This window comes from Martes martes (assembly GCF_963455335.1).
Source record: "Martes martes genome assembly, chromosome: 13".
Taxonomy (NCBI): domain Eukaryota; kingdom Metazoa; phylum Chordata; class Mammalia; order Carnivora; family Mustelidae; genus Martes; species Martes martes.
The window spans coordinates 61,536,269-61,555,081 of NC_137901.1; the positions used below are offsets into that span (position 1 = coordinate 61,536,269).

Here is an 18,813-nt window from a genome sequence, read left to right on the forward strand (position 1 = left end):
TTCCTCTAGAAGAAATCTGGTTGGTGGAATAGGGGAGAGAATTATGTAAGAAGAATAGTACTTGGATTCATTTTGGGAAAACAAATCTGTAATTGTATTTACTTTGGAGTACAAAATGTTCTTCATGTCAGTTACTAAAAGTAACTACAGGAAACTTTCATCCAGAACGAAACAACCGGAAAAGTCTAGAAACTAGAAAGAAAAAGAACTCACTTGTTCTGTATTTTCTTAAGTGATGGATAGAGCAACATGCTCCTATATACCACTGTGTGTCGTATATACCACTGTGTGTGATTATTCTTAGATTTACATGAAAACTCTGAGGGCCCCCATTCTTCTGAGTCATAGGCGAAGGAGCGGGTAGTGGGGTCCTTTCGCTCCAGGTGAAGGTGTGGGGGCCCGGAGCTGTCCCCTGGTGGACAGGACTGCTGTGCCACCCCCACAGCGTTCTTCCACTTCATTCCTCCACTCCGGAATTTGCTGTTGAACTCCACTGGAACCAGCAGAAAATGTTTACATAGCGTTCACGGTAACTCCCATCAAACCCAAATTTTCAGTTAACCACAATCTCCACTGTTGAACCATCCTAGATTACCTGTAGTTTGGCAAGGTGAGTGGTGTAAGTCACAAGGAATAAGAAAACTACCTTTTTTCCCCCTTGAAATAGTCGTTTCCCATTGTTTCCTGTTTGAGGACTGCGTGAAAAGTCTTCAAACTGCTGAGAACACAGACCGTGCATGAATTTCCTTGATACCCTCAGGTTCGTGGTCATTGTGCCACGGATGCCTTCAACCCTGTCCTCCTTCCCTTGCAGATCATGTATGCCCCGAGGTCCAGGGACAGGTTTACGGCCCCATCCTTTATCCAGAGGGACCGGTTCAGCCGTTTCCAGCCCACCTACCCCTACGTGCAGCATGAGATCGACCTTCCGCCCACCATCTCCCTATCTGACGGGGAGGAGCCGCCTCCTTACCAGGGGCCCTGCGCCCTGCAGCTCAGGGACCCTGAACAGCAGAGGGAACTCAACCGAGAATCTGTGAGGGCCCCGCCCAACCGAACCATATTCGACAGCGATTTGATAGACATTTCCGCGTACAGTGGGGGCCCGTGTCCGCCGAGCAGCAACTCGGGGATAAGTGCCAGCACCTGCAGCAGTAACGGGAGGATGGAGGGGCCGCCCCCGACGTACAGCGAGGTGATGGGCCACTATCCGGGCGCCTCTTTCTTCCATCACCAGCACAGCGGCGCCCACAGAGGGAGCAGACTGCCGTTTCAGCAGGACAGCTCGGGGGGCACAGTGCTGCCCATCCAGGGCAAAGACAGGAAGCCCGGGAACTTAGTCTGACCCCGCGACGGCGCAGGAGGAGGAAGAAACCAAGGAGGGAGGAGGGCCGCACTGCCTCCGCCCCCAAGCACGCTGTTGTTCCGTTTCACGTGCTACAACGAAGTAAAACCAAATGTGCAAACGTGGTCTTTGTTTCTGATTCCTTTCAGGGGAATTGCAAGCAGACTAGACTGAAATAATACAAACTTCCATCCGGTCTGACCGCGAACAGTGTTTATTTGGGGACAGGCGTCAGGACGGGATGTGGGCTGGTTTTCACCAAGGGCGGGCTTGGGAACACAGAGAAAGGGATGGTTGGAAGATATCATGAAATAAAACCCACAGAGGTGTTTGATTTATTTAATTATGAAAGGAGACTTTGCAGAGAAAGAGGCCAGAATGGCCCATTTTATAATGAATTGATTAAAAAGGATGCATTATTATATATTATCATGGGGAAGTATCGGCCAGTTTGCTTTTTCTCCGAAGGTGTGGAACTTTTATTTTGTTTTAAAAATATGATTCAAAATCCCTGTTTTGTGTGCCAAGGTATAAAGTGAAGAAGTTAGATGAATGCAAGGAGTTAATTTGTGTCGTGATGATGTGTTTTTTAAAAGTTGCACTATCTAAATGTTTATATATGAGGGGACTGTTCTATGTGAAGTTCTGTATGTTGTCTTCTCACCTGTGGATTACTATTAGGCCCAAGGAATACCCGGAGTATTCCCCATAATCACGCGAGAAAAGATGTTTGGGGATATAGCCTAACATATGCCAACTTACCTAAATCAAGGAGGTCATTACCGTTGCACGAGTTTGGCTCACATAGTGGTGCATCACAGAAGCATCTGGAGACTTTGGGATTGGAAGATAGGAAAGACTAAATCCCAGCGTTTCTGACTTGCTGAGTTCCTCTGCTAGTCTTAGGCTACATATTTGATTAACTTTGACCCTGACATGTGCATTTTATGTACCCGGTATCCCGCAGTCCTGCCCATCCTCCCGCGGAGCAGTTTCTTCAGTAATTTAGAGGTTTTTTTTTTTTTTTTTTCCACTGTAGCATGAAATATACTCAGATACATACATTATTTTACGCAATAAATTGTTTAAAATGCAAGGTGGTTATTTTTAATACTGTTGAAATATGTGACTTCTCAGTGTATTTCCGTTTTCTCTCTCCTTTTCTAGATAGGTAGTGCAGTTCAGGCCTGGACGGCTGGTCAGGGCTCTGGAGGAGGCTCTCAGCAGTGGCCCCCTGGGGCAGCCTACCTGGCCACGTGTGCAGGCGATGCCCCCAGGGGCATCTTCATGCGCAGGAGGCCCCTGGAGCGGGTGAGAGGACGTGGCGGGGGCCACGCACGCTGCCCATCACTGCTGGTGGCCCTGGGCGCTTGGAGGAATGCGGTACTCAGAACCCATCCTGGCCCGTGGGGGGAGCTTCCTCAGCCCCCAACCCCCCAATGGTTACCCAACGGTGCAGGGCGGGGGGAGTGACTGGAAGCACACAGGAGAAAAAGCACAACACGTAGTTCAATGCAAACAGAAAGCTCATTTTAAATATCGCTAGTCTCAGCTTTACTATTCCTGATATTTACAAACATTTGCTCTTATGTAGAATAGGTAACTTCCTTGTGTGGAAGCCAGCATCTGGCCCGTGTGACGGCTGCAGCCTGTGGGGTTGGCCAGCACCGGGCCATGGGAGGGCTTGTCCCCTTTGGCTTCTGCATGTAAAACAGTGAATTTGGAATGATGGCTCAGTGACTCTGATCTCTGTGGTTTTCATTGCTGAATTGGCACATGTGTGTTTGTGTCTGTCTGTGGGTCTCTGGGGTGGTTTCTCAGGGAGGTGACTTTGTGCTGTGGGCTAAGAGCTGGAGAATGTTCTGAATGGCAAGTCCTGTCCGTGGCTCCTTTCTGCTACTTCCCTTGGTCAGTAGGTGGCTGGTTTTTGTTTTGCTTTGAGGATTGGAATCTCCATTAGACTCATCCATTTCACACAGTAACCTCCACAGATCTAGTCTCTCTTAAAAGGAGAGAGAGAAAAAGTGGGCAGCAGTTGCCACTTAGGCCTCAGACCCTGTTTGGAGGCGTATTTTGTTCTGGGGGGCTTCCTCAGGGACCCCGAGACTGGACAGATCCCTGGGAGCCTGGACCCAGACCCAGAGCCTGCCTCTCCTGTGCCCCAGGCCCTCCTGTGGCTCAGCTCACTGCCTGGGTTACAGGCCCGTGCTTAAGGAAGCTGGGCATCCCCTTGGCATGAACCTTACCTCACCGTGCAAGGGATTGTTAGCATCTGACCCAGTCAGGACCCCACGGGTGGGGGCTCAGGGTAGGTTAGGTGTCCCCTCAGATGCAAAAGGAGAAGCTTAGTCATCATTCCAAACCTCACCTGCAATTTTGGTAAAGTGGTGAACCTGCCATATTGTAGCTCTTCCTCAAAATGGTTGCACAATCCTTTTCCTACCTGCTACAAGAATGAGCTATGGTCAGAAACTGGTAAATTCCTTAGTCACTTTGCAAGTTTATGAATGTTTTGCAGATGTCCACAATAATTTGGCAAAGCAATTATTTAATTCCAGTAACTTGAATCGTCCTTCAAAAGAGGTTCCTCCCATTGGGCCACCCTAGAGAATTGCCCTTTGAGTTAGATAGTTATTTAAAGACACAGACCTAGCAAACCATGACTTGATGGTCTTTGAGGCTGGACCTCTGTGATGAATTAGTTTGAAAGCCAAGGTCATGAGTTGAATTAATAGTTAATTTCCTTTGACATGGGGAAAAGGTGATTTAGATCCACAGCTTCTTGAAAGGTGTGGCTGCTCTGTTCACACCACATTACCCCCTTGCTGGCCGGGTGAGGGACAAGGGGTGATGTGAGGAGGCAGCTTGTACGGAGGCCCAACCTTCAAGAAGCCCACATGCTTAGGAGATCCAAAGGTCTGGCTGGGGAGCCTGTGATTTAGGCGATCCATGGTGGGTTAATTATTTCAGAAGGGTGTTAAAGGATTGCATTGTTCAAAGGAACAGTGGGTGGGGAGATAGTGCTCCCAGGGAACCAGCTGTGACATCCAGCTTCTGTCCCCAGACTTCCAGGAGCATAAAACCCAGGGTATGTTGAATCCCATTTCTAGGAACAAAGTCTTCAGGGGTGTATTTGCTTTTTCAGAAGGTCTGTGTTCTTCAGTTGCCAAAGCAGTCCTTAGTACAAACGAGATTTTGCTAAACAAACTGTGTAATTAAGTAAACGTTGCTCTGTTTTTTGTGTCCCTGACCAAAATTTAGTGTTAAGGAGTTTGGCAAGCATGCACTCCATCCTTCCCCATCACATACACTTGTGGACACACAGCCCCCAAGACATTTCAAGATAGCCGAAGAGAGCATTGAAAACTTAAAAAGACTTGTCATGAGGAGGACTTCATGTTTGTCTGCTGATTTTAGCTCAAACTCTTCAGAGAGGACAGGGGCTGATAGTAGCCTGGGAGGCCTTCAGAAGCACTGGCATAGGAATGTGGTGCACAGATGAGCATGCCTTATGCTTCTGAACTTCTTTGATCTTTGATCTTCTTTACCTTTATTCTGTGTTCATTAGAATGAGAAGAACTCAGAGGGCATGCACTGCTAGAAAACTGCTCTGACCTAGAAGAATCCAGTCAAATCACAGCCTTCCCCTCAGAAGCAGAGTTGCCCCCCTGGACAGGGCCCTCCTGTACCATCCATCCAGTTGCTTTGCTGACTAGGGGGTGCCTGTAGAAGGGTCCTGCTGGGGTCCTCAGGGGCCAGGCTGGGGGCTGCTCCCCTCTGTGCTCCCTGCCTGCAGCTTCCATCTGGTGGTAGCTATGCCAGGACTCCTGCTAGGAGTTTGCTATGTAAAGCAGCACCGTTAACTGCATACTGTCTCGTATACCATTCATTTCTCTTCAGATTTCCAAAGCTCAGCAGTATGCAAAGGGGGGAAAAAAAGAACTGGGAAGGACACTTGGTTTTTGTTAACTTTTTGGTTTTGTCTGTGACTAAAACAAGACAGACCCATGCTTGGCACCAAGCCTTTGTATGATTGCATAGCCCCCAAGGCCACTTCCCCTCTCTGCCAGGTCCCAATCCTAGTGGAAGGGCCCAACGCAGACTCCATTCTGCTGATGTTCACCCAGATTACCTTGGCCTTGGTGAACCTAAATAAAATGACATGATTGGGTGACAGGCTGGCACGTCTCCCCTCCTCAGTGTGAGCAACACGGTGTCAACCAGTGCCAACCAAAGTCACAGATGAAGAAATAGCTTTCGCCCCAGACCACAAAAGCTAGTCTCAGCAGCTTTGCGGGCTCGCCTCACTGGGGCCAGCTGCCAGAGGCCGGCCAGAGGACCTTGCAAAATCCTCCTGCCTCGCCATAACCTACATTTTTCAGGAACCAAGATCTCAGCCGAGGTGATATTACTACCCAAAGTACTGCGTCTTTCACGTAGTTCAAGTTTGTATTTGACTGCCAGGGTTAGACGGTCGTTTGCTGCTGCTGCTTTCCAGACCAGCTGCATCGGGAAGCTGGTGTGTGTGAGTCGGAATGCCTTGCTAAGAAAGCGCTGCCTTCCTCTGATCCTCTTCCCTTTCTCTGCGTGTGCTTGTTTGTGTGCAGTGGGCGGGGGGTGGGGGGAGGCGGGGGGGTGGGTGGGTAATGGACGCACTACTCGCATGTCGCGTCGCCCTTGGCGTTCCAAAGAGCTCTGCATGCCAGTGGCTTTGAAGCCCCCACGGGGTCTCTTGCTGACTTCAGCAGACCCAGGAACCGAGACCCCCACCACCGCACTCTGCTCCCACCTTTGTTGTGCCTCACTTACAATGGTGCTTTTTCAGTTGTCTGTCTTCTCTTTTTATTTGTAAGGTGCTGTATATAACTTGAATATATTATGCACATATCCTACCCAATGGGTAGAACAAAAAATTGTTAATACTGTAATATAATGTATAGATACTGATTTTAACAGAAATGGCATAGAATTTGTGAATGCCTATGTGCTTTGTCCTCTTTTGTAAGGAAATTTGCAAATGGATGCATACAGATAAAAGTCTATGTAGTTTATTTTCCTATTAAATATCAATATTATAACACAAGGGAAAGAAGTCTGAACAAGCAATCCACTGTTTATGACCAGCATATGTATAGCAAGTGAGTTGCATCTTTGCTGTGAAAACCTTTTAAAAAATAATTTAAAAAGAATCCCACAGCTTTTTGATTGCCACTAGATGCTTCTCATTTTCATCTCTTTAGTAAGGCTCAGTTGGACCAGTGTTAGAGTCAGAAAAAAAAAAGTGTCTTTTGAATTTGCTTTATGAGAAGATATCTCATGTTGTAGAAGACCGGAGAGGTCAGGCTCCAGTGAAAAGTGCGTACTTTGTTAAAATTACAGAAATGATGCCCAAGTTCAGGAAATTGGCCAGCAGCAGAGGACTTTGGTCAGTACACAGGCATTCGGAGCCATCCGTGTCCTTAGTCTCTCTGTGCCTTTCCTTTGACAAACTGAAGTTGCGGAGCCAATGATGTTACGCGTGTGTAGGGCAAGAGTATCTCAGGAAAAACAAATCCACTTAGGAGATGACCCCGCTCTTAGCAAAACTTCTGTTTGGGTTATCATTCACAGAGAACTAGCTATCGGTCAGTCAAGTGAAGAATCTTTTATCCATTCCTGTTGGTGTCTCGGGGTGATCTTGATAAGCTAGGTTTTGCCAGCCGTTAGGGATTACGTTTTCCGTCGCCTGTTCTTTCGCACCTCTTACACATCCTATCGTTCCAGCTCAGTGTCCTTTGTGACCTCTGCCTTTATCTTCAAATATTCTAATACTAAAAAAGGAAAAAGCCCATCATGTCTTCACCAAAACCATAGTTGAATCATGGGCATGTTCATTCTTTCCAGTGCTGTCCATAAAGGCAGTCAGTGAAATTTTGCCCATCTGATCCATATTTCCACTCTACTGTGTCACCAGAGGATATTAATTCTAGTAAAATCCATGTTTTTTATTTGCTCTGTGGTGTTATGTTCTAATTTTGAAAATCACAAAAGAATCATGCCCTTATCCTCCAGAAAGCAGATGACTACAGATTATTCTTACATTGAAAACACCTCTACAATGCAACTCTCAATGCTGAAGAATGAATAGTCACTCCTTCTCTCACTGTTCTGAAAAGGTGTGACAAGATAGTTATCTTGGGGGGGAGAGGCTCTGTCCATCCAGCCCCTACCCTCGGTTCCCCTCATGAACTGTGGGGGCTTCTCATGGTTCTGGTTTGGCATTAGGAGCCAAGGCTCTCTGCTGTCAGGAGCAACACTCCCACCCTTCCAGGTTCCATCTCTTGGGAGAACTGTTTGAGGATGAGTGTCATCAGAGAATGTTCTAGACTCAGAGGTACTAAAGTGTGTTCCCACACCACTGCTTCCTTTCTACAGAATTGAGGCTTAAACTTTGCTGTTAATGATACTGGTTCACCTTAATGTGCTCGTTGGTATATTGCTATTTTTCATTTCATGGCTTTCAAAAATCACATTTTCTGATTGTCTTTGTCTACTGGAAAGCTATTTTTAAATGTGTATAACACTATTCATAGCATTTAGTTCATTTAATTTTTATTATAAAGCAGCCAACTAAAAAGGTACAACTGTATGCGAGCTTTTCTGTAGCTCATGTGAGCTCTGATAACCAGAAGTTATTAAAGTCTGTAACAGCCATTTGTGCTTACTTTCAACATAATTCCCAGCTATATACAGAGAAATATTTCCAACTGTCGTGTATCTGCCTCTTTTAACTGAGCAATGGTGATGTAGTTCTTAGACCTAAGGTCTGTAATTGCAATACTTTTAAAGAAAGATGTTGCTCTAAGTGCTGTTTGTTAGTTATGAAATCAGCTTTTTCTGCTTGTTCTTAATGCTGTGGTCAAACCATAGCACAAAATCATTAAAAATAATCAGTGATATACATGTGTCTCCTGTTTTTCTTTTTTGCAATCTTTAAAAAACAAAGCACATATGTGAGGGTGGGGGGAAACTACATGTGTCTTAAAATCTAGTCCCAAAGAAACACTATTCTTAGGGTTTCTTAGCTAACCTTTCCTCAAGCCCAGGTTCTACATAGAAATGTTCAGGGGTTGTCCATGGGTCTCATCGTGTGAGGAGCCACTGAGAACAGCTTCACTTGAGCCGAGGTGCCTGAGGATGTGTAGCTGTCTCCCAGTTTTAGGATGGCTGTCAGAGAAACAGAAACCAGCTAAGCCCAAAACATGAACAAGATTTCTAGCAATGGGTCCACAATAGCCAAACCGTGGAAGGAGCCAAGATGCCCTTCATCAGATGAACGGATAAAGAAGATGTGGTCCATATATATAATGAAATATTACTCAGCCATCAGAAAGGATGAATACCTACCATTTGCATCGACATGGATGGAACTGGAGGGGATTACGCTGAGTGAAATGAGTCAAGCAGAGAAACAATTATCAGATGGTTTCACTCATAGCGGAACATAAGGAATAGCATGAAGGACCACAGAGGGAGGGAAATATGAAGGCATAGAAATCAGAGAGGGAGACAAACCATAAGAGACTCTGGACTCCAGGAACCAAACTGAGGGTTTCAGAGGGGAGGGCAGTGGGGGGATGGGGTAACCAGGTGATGGGTATTAAGGAGGGCTTGTGTGGTGGTGAGCACTGGGTGTTACACACAACTAATGAACCATTGAAACACTACATCAAAAACTAATGATGTATTATATGCTGGCTAACTGAACATTAAAAAAAGATTTCTAGCAATGGGAACTGTTCAACCAGGAGAGAGATGCCTCAGAGGTTTAAGATCCTCGGCATTAGAGGTTCTCAGTCTGTGATCACGCAGCAAAAGAACTCTAAATTTACTTCATTGAGAGATTAGAATAGTATCTCTAAGCTCTAATTACATACACAGATTCACAGATAACATAACCGTGTATGCACAAAACTTCACTCCATCTACCAAATTACTGGAATAAGTGAACTGAGCATGGTTACAAAAAGCAGTTATTTTTGCATGTCTATGTAATGAACTTCGGAAACAAATGAACTTTGGAAACTGAAATCTTAAAAATGCCATATAAGTCATTGTTGGTAATAACACCCATTTCAGATTTTCAAAAAAAAATTTTTTTTTGAGAGATGGAGCGGGGAGAGCGAGAGGGAGAATCTGAAGCAGGCTCCATGCCCACCTGACATGAGGCTCCATCTCAGGACCCTGAGACCACGACCTGAGCCAAAATCAAGAGTTGGATGTGTAACCGACTCAGCCACCCAGGCACCCCTGAATTAATTTCTTTAAAATTGTTTTGGAAAGGGGAGTAAAAGGTGTAAGGGGGAAAACAGCTATAAGAAAAGAATTTATCTATTTCTCTATTATTTCTCTATTACTCTATGAGTAATAGATCATACTATGTTCTGGAATAAATTCTCTAATCTCTTATTCAGTAGATCATTCAAGAGATACTACAGAATATCCCCCAAACTTGCTATCCCTGAGTGAAGCTAAGACTAGTATAAACTTTCCTCATGGAGAGAGTTCTGCACAGGAATGAGGGGGTTCAGGGCTTGAGATGCCTCCTTGATCCTGTTCAGTAAACCCTGGAGTCTGCAAAGAAACAGCTCCCTACCCCTGTCCCCCCTCTGCCACAAGGAATCTATACCAAGCACCCCTTGGTAACTGTCTCCGTATTACCTGAAAGCAAAAGCTGACATGAGAATCTCCATGCAGGTAGCTTGCCTGGGAGTTGTTTCCAGAGGATGAAGCGGGTAATGAGAGGAGAGGAGACTGGCAAAGGTGTTCAGATTCCCACTGTAGGCAAGTGGGGCTCAGGATGGGGCCAAGAAGGAGGGGAGGCGGGGACACCAATCTCCAGTGTGGAGGGTTGCCCTTGGGGATTATCTTCCCAGACATTCTGGGTAGGAACAAACTGAAGACGTGGGGAGAAGTGCTGGGGCAGAAAAACCCAGACAACTGATGTCTGGAAGCTGCCAGCATGCATAGGAGTCATTCCTCCTATCTGGGCTGTAATGACGCTCTTGGAAGGGGCCTGCCAAGAGCCAGGGGCTGCTGGCAGGGGAGAGAGAGGCCCAGTTCCGGACCCGCCATTTTCCCAGATAGGCTTACACTCAGCACAGGACATGAATGGACCCCCAAACGCCCCCTCCTTGATGATGACCTCTCTTCTGCCTGGGCTTCCTTGTGTCCCAACCTGGGGGACACAGTACTTCAGGGCTGCCAAAACATGCCTGCCGAGACCCCAAACTCCTCCAATCTCTGACTTCCTTTGATCAACTTCTTCTGGTTATTAGCTTGTTTGTGAGAAGCAGGGCTGCTGGCTGGAAATCACACTCCGCTAGCTGCCTGCTTCCTGCCCCCTTAGGAGAACATTTGGAAACACAGGGCATCCTCTTCCAGAGATCCACTCATAGTGAGCCTTGAAATAAGATTCTGGATTTGTGACTCTCCATGATGACACTTGCACATACCATTCTATAATGAATCTGTTCCTTAGAACATCATAATTAGATTGCTCATTATGCTGTTTTGCTTTGGATTCTAATTCGAATGTTTGTTTTAAAATAGCGGCCCCAAAGTAAAAACTTTGCACTTGTGAAGTTCTTTGTCTTAACATCATGTTTCTGTTCAGACTTAAGCTTTTACAAACCTCACTTGCCCTACTTTACACAATTTTCTAAAAAAATCAGACATGCCAAAGCTACAGTTTTAATCATTCTAACACAGCATAGTGGTGACTGAAATGTAGGCTTTCAAAAGGACTTACCAGGAAGCTGGTATATATATTTGCAGATAGCTGTATATAGTAGCTCCTGTATAATTTAACCTGTTTACAAAGCCATCTGCATTTGGAGTTGTACTGTGGCTACTGTTACCATGCATCTATAAGCACCACAGGTTCTAGTAAGCCTCACTAGCAAATAGAGTAAGCATGCTTTAAAGCCAGAGTACAAAGGTCCGTCTCCCCTAATGTGTGGGTCAGGTGACCCCAACCCCTCCTCACTTGCTGCAGCTCTGAGCTATTACCTGAGTGAGGGCACCATTAGTCACTCCCATCTTTGGCATGGATTCTAAGATGATTTGGCATCTGTCCCACTTCCATAAGATCTCCTACTTACAATTAAAGGGCCGCACAGATTTTGGAACCTACAGATCTGGGTGGTTCAAATATTAGCCTTATCTCAAATTAATGTCCCTGATGGGCTGTGCTTTTACATGTTACCTGTCTCATAGAACACCCATGGAAAGACTGGAGGACAGAGTGTGCTTGCCATGTGGGCCCTCAATGAAAGGAGCTGCTATTGTTATAACAACCATATTCTAGATTTAATTAAAAAACATTTGGCTAATTACTGCAGACTTGTAGACAGTGCTTTATCTTGGAATGCTGTCTACACTCACTCCTACAGCTTAAAATGCCAGTGAAAGAAACAGGTACCAGAGTAAATTAAAAGGGAAAATAGAAGTTTCTTGAGATAAACAAAAATGGAAACACAAAAATAACAGAATCTATAGGATGCAGCAAAAGCAGTTCTTACAGGGACATTCATAGCAATAAACACCCGTATTAATAAATAATCTATCTCTATGCCTTAAGGAACTATAAAAAGAATAAACTGACCCCAAAGTTAGCTGAAAGAAGGAAATAATAAAAATCAAAGCAGGAATAACAAAACAGAAAACTGAAAACCAATAGAAAAGATTAACCAAACTAAGATTTGGCTCTTTGAAGAGATAAACAAAATTGACAAACCAAGGAAGAAAGAGAAAGACCAAATCAACAAAATTTCAGAATTATAAATGAGAAGGGAAACAGATACTACAGAAATTCTAGCAATCATAAGAGACTACTATGAGCAACTGCATGACAACAAATTGGACAACCTGGGAGAAATGGAAAAATTCTTAACACATAAAAACTACTAAGACTGAATCAGGAAGAAATAGAAAATCTGAACAGACCTATTATTAGTAAGGAGATTGAATCAGTTATCAAAAATGTCCCAACAAAGCAAAGCCCAGGACCAGATGGCTTCAGTAGTGAGTTTTACCAAACATTTAAAGAATTAATCCCAATTCTTCTCAAAGTCTTCCAAAAAATTGAAGATGAGGGAATACTTCCACACTTATTTTATAAGGCCGGCATTACCCTAATGCCAAAGCCAAATACGGACACCAGTAGAAAATAAAACTACAGGCCAATATCCCTGATGAACAGAAATGCAAAAATTCTCAAGATATGAACAAATGAATTCAGCAGCACTAAAAGGATCATTCTCCATGATCAAGTGGGATTTATCCCTGTAATGCAAAGATGGTCCAACACGAGCAAATTAAACACTCTCACTACTTCTATTCAATACAGTACTGGAAGCCTTATCTAGAGCAGTCAGGCAAGAAAAAGAAAAGTTACTAGAATTGGAAAAGAAGGGTATGGTCAGTTGAGCGTCTGACTCAATTTCAGTTCAGGTCATGATCTCAGAGTTGCGGGATTGAGCCCCATGTCAGTCTCTGTGCTTAGCTCAGATTCTGCTTGAGATTCTCTCTCCCTCTCCCTCTGCCCTTCCAGTTCATGTTCTCTTTCTCTCTCAAAAACATAAATCTTAAAAAAAAAAAAAAAAGAATTGAAAAGGAAGTAATAAAATTGTCTCTATTTGCAGATTCCCTGATTTTATATATAGAAAATCCTAAAGTCTCAACCAAAAAAAAACTGTTAGAACTAATCAACAAATTCAGTAAAGTTACAGGATATAACATTACCATACAAAATCAATAGCATTTCTATATCCTTACAATGAATTTTCTAATACCAACAATGAATTTTCTGGAAAAAAAAAAAAGAAAGAAATTGATCCCATTTATAATAGCATCAAAAACAACAAAGTACTTAGGAATAAATTTAACCAAGGAGGTAAAAGATCTCTATTCTGAAAACTATAAGACATTCATAAATCAAGGAAGACACAAATAAATGGAATGGCATCCCATATTTGTGGACTGGAAAAATTAATCTTGTTAAAATGTCAATACTACCAAAAGCCATCTACAGATTCAATGCAAACCTTATCAAAACTACAATGGCATTTTTAATAGAAATTTTAAAAAATTCCTAAAATCTATATGGAATCACAAAAAAACCCAAATAGCCAAAGAAATCCTGGGAAAGAATAACACAGAAGGAAGTGCCACACCTTATTTCAAACTACAGTATAAAGCTACAGTCATTAAAACAATATGGCTCTGGCATAAAAACAGGCCACTTCACCAATGGAACACAGTCACGAGCCCAGAAATAAACCCAAGCATATATGGTCAACTAGTATTTGACAAGGGAGTCAAGAATACACAATGAAAAAAAAAGACTGGCTTTTCAGTAAATGGTGCTGGGAAAACTGGACATTCACATGTGAAAGAATAAAACTTGACCTCTATCTTACACCATTCACAAAAATCAATTCAAAATGGATTAAAGACTTACAACCTAAAACCGTGAAATTCTTAGAAGACATAAGAATAAACCTCATTGACAGGGGACTTAGTAAAATCACACCTAAAGTGCAAGCAACAACATAAGATATAAACAAGTAGGACTACATCAAACTAAAAAGCTTTAGCACAGCAAAAGAAAACCATCAACAGAATGGAAAGTCAACCTACTGAATGGGAGAAAATATTTACAATATTTACAATATTATTAAATATTTATAATATTATTTACAATATTTACAAATATTTATCTGTATCTGGTAAGAGGTTAATATTCAAAATATATAATTCCTACAAGTCAATAACAAAAAAACAACCCAATTAGAAAGTGGGTAAAGGACCTGAATAAACATTTCTCTAGAAAAGATATATGAAAGGCCAATGGGTACATGATAAGATGCTCAACATCACTCATCATCAGGGAAATGTGGTATCAATGAGATATCACCTCACACCTGTTAGAATGGCTGTTATCAAAAAGACAAGAGACAATAAATGCTGGCAAAGATGTGGAGAAAAGGGAAGCCTTGTGCACTGTTGGCAAGACAGTAAATTGGAGGAGCCACATGGAAAACCATATGGAGGATCCTCAAAAATTTAAAGAGAATTACCATATGATCTAGTTATTCCACTTCTGGGCAAATATCAAAGGAAACAAGAATAGTAACTCAAAGATATGTGCAACCCCTATGTTCACAGCACTATTGTTTACAATAGCCAAGACACGGAAACAACCTAAGTGTCCATCAATGGGTGAATGAATAAAGATGATGGTGGTGGTGGTGGGTGTATATGTGTGTGCATGCACACACAATGAATGTTATTCAGCCATTAAAAAATGAGGAAATCCTACCATATGTAACAACATGGATGGACCTTGAAAGTATTATGCTAACTGATATAGGTCTGACAGAGAAAGACAAATACTGTATGACCTTACTTACATGTGGGAATGTTAAAAACTAACCAACCAACAAAACCCTACCAAAGTCACAGAAAAAGAAATCAGGTTTGTGGTTACCAGAAGGGGAGGATCAGAGGAGGGGAACAGGAGGAAGGTGGTCAAAAGGCACAAACTTCCAGGAGGAAGAAGATGGTTGAGAAGTAGGGGACCCTAGTTTTTTCTGGTCCCTGGAATTTAGCTAGATAGCTATCAAATCATTCTGAAGACCTGTGAACTCAGCTGGAGATCTAAGAAAAGAATTGCTGCCAACTCTACAAATTGAAATGAGACCACTTTCTGCAAGGTAGGATGTGTGGAGAAGTGAACCCGAGGTGATATATGGGAGAGAGACCATGGTGGGAGGGAGTCTCTGTAAGCCGGCTACTAGAAAATTATATAGCATCCAATCGCAAAATCAGAACTTGGCAAAGTGGGGTGGAATCCTAGATGGGACAGTGTGGTCTCAGGATCCCTGGGGTCACAGAAAGAACAGAGGTGCGTGAGTGTGACAGAGCTCCCAGGTATTGGGAGTGGGGAAGCCGGCTACAATCAGCGATCCCAGGAGTGGGCTTTCAATTCAGGGTTGCCATAAACCACAAACCACAGCATGGTCCAGAGACTGCTCTCTGAGCAGGGACCCACCAACCAGAAGAACTACAGTGAGACCCCCTCCCTTCTCTGGTAGGACTGGTGCAGGTGGGAGCTGCAGGACCCTCTAAAGTTTGGAGAATCCAAATGGGGTCATGCACCTGAGATAAAAAGCTTGGTTGCAGGCTGGGTGAACACAGAGTGCAGATGGAAACCAGGGATTCAAGACTGACTGCTTCTCCTGAGGGCTCACTGAAGAGAGGGAGGCACGAATTTTCAGCTCCAGGCCTGGAGATCAAAGTGCCTCCATTTTCATTTTCATCCTCTAAAGTGGCGTGGAAAGCCTTCAGTGAACAAAAGCCACTTAGAGCAACCTGAAGCTGCTTATTCCTAGCCTGGCCCCCTCTCAAGGGGGGTGTGATTCCGTCCAGGGCAAAGACACTTGAGAATCAGGGCAACAGGCCCTGTCACAGAAGACCAGTAGGAACATCCAGCTAAGACCAAGTTCACCAAACACAAAAGTATGTAACTCCAGTGCTAGAAGAAAACAAGTGTATAGAATTCATGTTTTTCCCTTATGACTCTTCAGTATTTCAGTTTAGATAATCTTTTTTTCCTTTTCAACTAGTTTCTTATTTTATCAATTCTGTTTTTAAGTCTTTTTAAAATTTTCACTTTTACATTTTAAGTCTTTTTTAATTTTCATTTTTACATTTACATTTTAAATATATATTCTTCATTTTTGGCTTCCTTTCACTGTATTCAATTTTATTTTTGTATATATATAAGTTTTTTTCTTTCTATACAATTTTAGGATCTAGTTTCTCCTAACAAATAGACCAAAATATACCCAGGACCTAGTGTATTATTCTGTTCTGTCCACCTGTTTGATTATATTCTCTTTTTTTCCTTCTTTTTTCTTTTTTCATTTCTGATCTCTTCTGATTTGTTTAATGTATATTTTGCTGGGGTCATGGTTGATATTTTTGTGTTTGTTTCCCTCACTCATCTGTTCTTATCTGGACAAAATGACAAGACAGAAAAACACTCCAGATAAAAGAACCAGAGGCAGTACTAACTGCCTGAGACTTAATATGCGTATCAATTAGATATCAGAGCTAGAATTCAGAATAATGATTATAAAGATATTAGCTGAACTTGAAGAAAGCATAGACAACACCAAAGGATCCCTTTCTGGAGAAATAAGAGAACTAAAATCTAATCAGGTTGTATTACTGAGATGTAATAAAAAAAAAAAAAAGGCTCTGTTAGGATAAATGAGGCAGAAGAGAGAATCAGTGATATAAAAGATAAAATTATGGAAAATAAAGAAAATGAGAAAAAGAGAGATAAGCAACTACTGGATCACCAGGGGAAGATTCAAGAGATCAGCAATACCATAAGGCAAAACAATAGCAGAATAATTAGGGTTTCAGAGGAAGAAGAAGTGGGGGGAGCAGAAATATATTTGAGCAAATCATAGCTGAGAAATTTCATAATATGGGAAAGGAAACAGGCATTCAAGTACAGGAGGCATACAGAAACCTTCCTCTACCCTGTCAAAATGAGTAAAAATAGGTCAACACATCAGTATGAAATATTAATGAAGCTTGCATATTTTAGAGACAAAGAGAAAATCCTGAAAGCAACTCGAGACAAGAGGTCCTTAACCTACAGAGGTAGAAACATAAGCTGATAGCAGACCTATCCAAGGCCAGAAAGGACTGGCATGATATATTCAGGGTGCTAACAGAGAAAAATATGCAGCCAAGAATACTTGATAGGAAGGCTATATCAGTCAGAATAGAAAGAGAAAGAGCTTCCAAGACAAACAGAAACTAAAAGAATTTGTGATCACTAAACCAGCCTTAAAAGAAATTTTAAAGGGGATCCCAAAGTAACATTGGCCAGAAATAAACAGACACAGTCTATAGAAACAGGGCCTTTATAGGTAATACAACAGCACTAAATTCGTATCTTTCAATAGTTACTCTGAATGTAAATGGGTTAAATGAGCCAATCAAAAGACAAAGGTTATCAGAATGGATAAAAAAGAAAAACCCATCCATACACTATCTACAAGAGACCCAAAGACACCTCCAGATTGATAGTGAGGAGGTGGAGAACAATTTATCATACTAAGGGACATTAAACAACAACAACAACAACATGGGAGTAGCAATCGTTATATCAGACAAAATAGATGTTAAACCAAAGACTGTGATAGGAGATGAAGAAGGGGTGCCTGGGTGGCTCAGTTGGTTGAGCAGCTGCCTTCGGCTCAGGTCAGATCTCTGGGTCCCAGCATTCAGCCCAGTGTCAGGCTTCCTGCTCAGCAGGGAGTCTGCTTCTCTCTCCCTCTGCCTCTCCCCACTGTTCATTCTCTAATAAAAATCTTCTTAAAAAAAAAAATAAAGATGGAGAAAGTCACTAGATCATAATTAAAGGGTCTATCCAACAAGAAGTTCTAACAATTGTAAATATTTATGCCCCTAACTTGGAAGCAGCCAATTATATAAACCAGTTAATAACAAAATTAAAGAAATACATTGATAAAAATACAATAATAGTAGGGAACTTTAACACTCCACTCACAGCAATGGACAGATCATCTAAGCAGATCAACAAGGGAACAGGGCTCTGAATGACACACTGGACTAGATGGACTTCATAGATGTATACAGAGCATTTCATTCTAAAGCAACAGAATACACATTCTTCTTGAGTGCACATGGAACATTCTCCAGAATACATTACATACTGGGTCACAAATCAGGCTGCAACTGGTACCAAAAGATTGGGATTATTCCCTGCATATTTTCAAACCATGATGCTTTAAAACTTGAACTCAATCACAACAGAATATTTGGAAAGAAAACAAATGCATGCAGGTTAAAGAGCATCCTATTAAAGAATGAGTGGGTTAACCAGGAAATTAAAGAATTATAAAAATTCATGGAAAAAAATGAAAATGAAAACACAACTGTTCAAAACCCTTGGGATGGAGCAAAGGTAGTCCTAAGAGGGAAGTACATAGCAATATAAGCCTTTCTAAAGAAACAAAAAAAGTCTCAAATATACAACCTACCCATACACCTGAAGGAGCTGGAGAAAACAGAGCAAATAAAGCCTAAACCCAGCAGGAGAAGAGAAATAATAAAGACCAGAGCAGAAAGCAATGAAACAGAAACCAAAAGAACAGCAGAACAGATCAACAAAAGCAGGTGCTCGTTCTTTGAAAGAATAAGATCGATAAACCCTTAGCCAGACTTATCAGAAAGAAATAACAAAGGACCCAAATTAATAAAATCATGAATGAAATGGAGAGATCAACACCAACACCAAACAATTTAAGAACATATTATGAGCAACTATATGCCAAAAAATTAGTCAGTCTGGAAGAAACGGATGCATCCCTGGAACCTCA

At 42.4% G+C, this 18,813-nt stretch overlaps 1 protein-coding gene across 6 annotated transcripts in view; it reads left to right on the forward strand.

The window, feature by feature from the left end:
* LDLRAD4 (low density lipoprotein receptor class A domain containing 4) overlaps positions 1-2,454 on the forward strand; it is a 422,342-nt gene extending 419,888 nt beyond the window's left edge. For all 6 annotated transcript variants that reach the window (XM_080821462.1, XM_080821463.1, XM_080821464.1 and 3 more), the window contains one exon: positions 815-2,454. In XM_080821462.1, the coding sequence (XP_080677588.1) occupies positions 815-1,345 (531 nt within the window). In that variant the 3' untranslated portion in view covers positions 1,346-2,454. The remainder of the gene's footprint in view (positions 1-814) is intronic.
* The last annotated feature ends 16,359 nt before the right edge of the window (positions 2,455-18,813 follow it).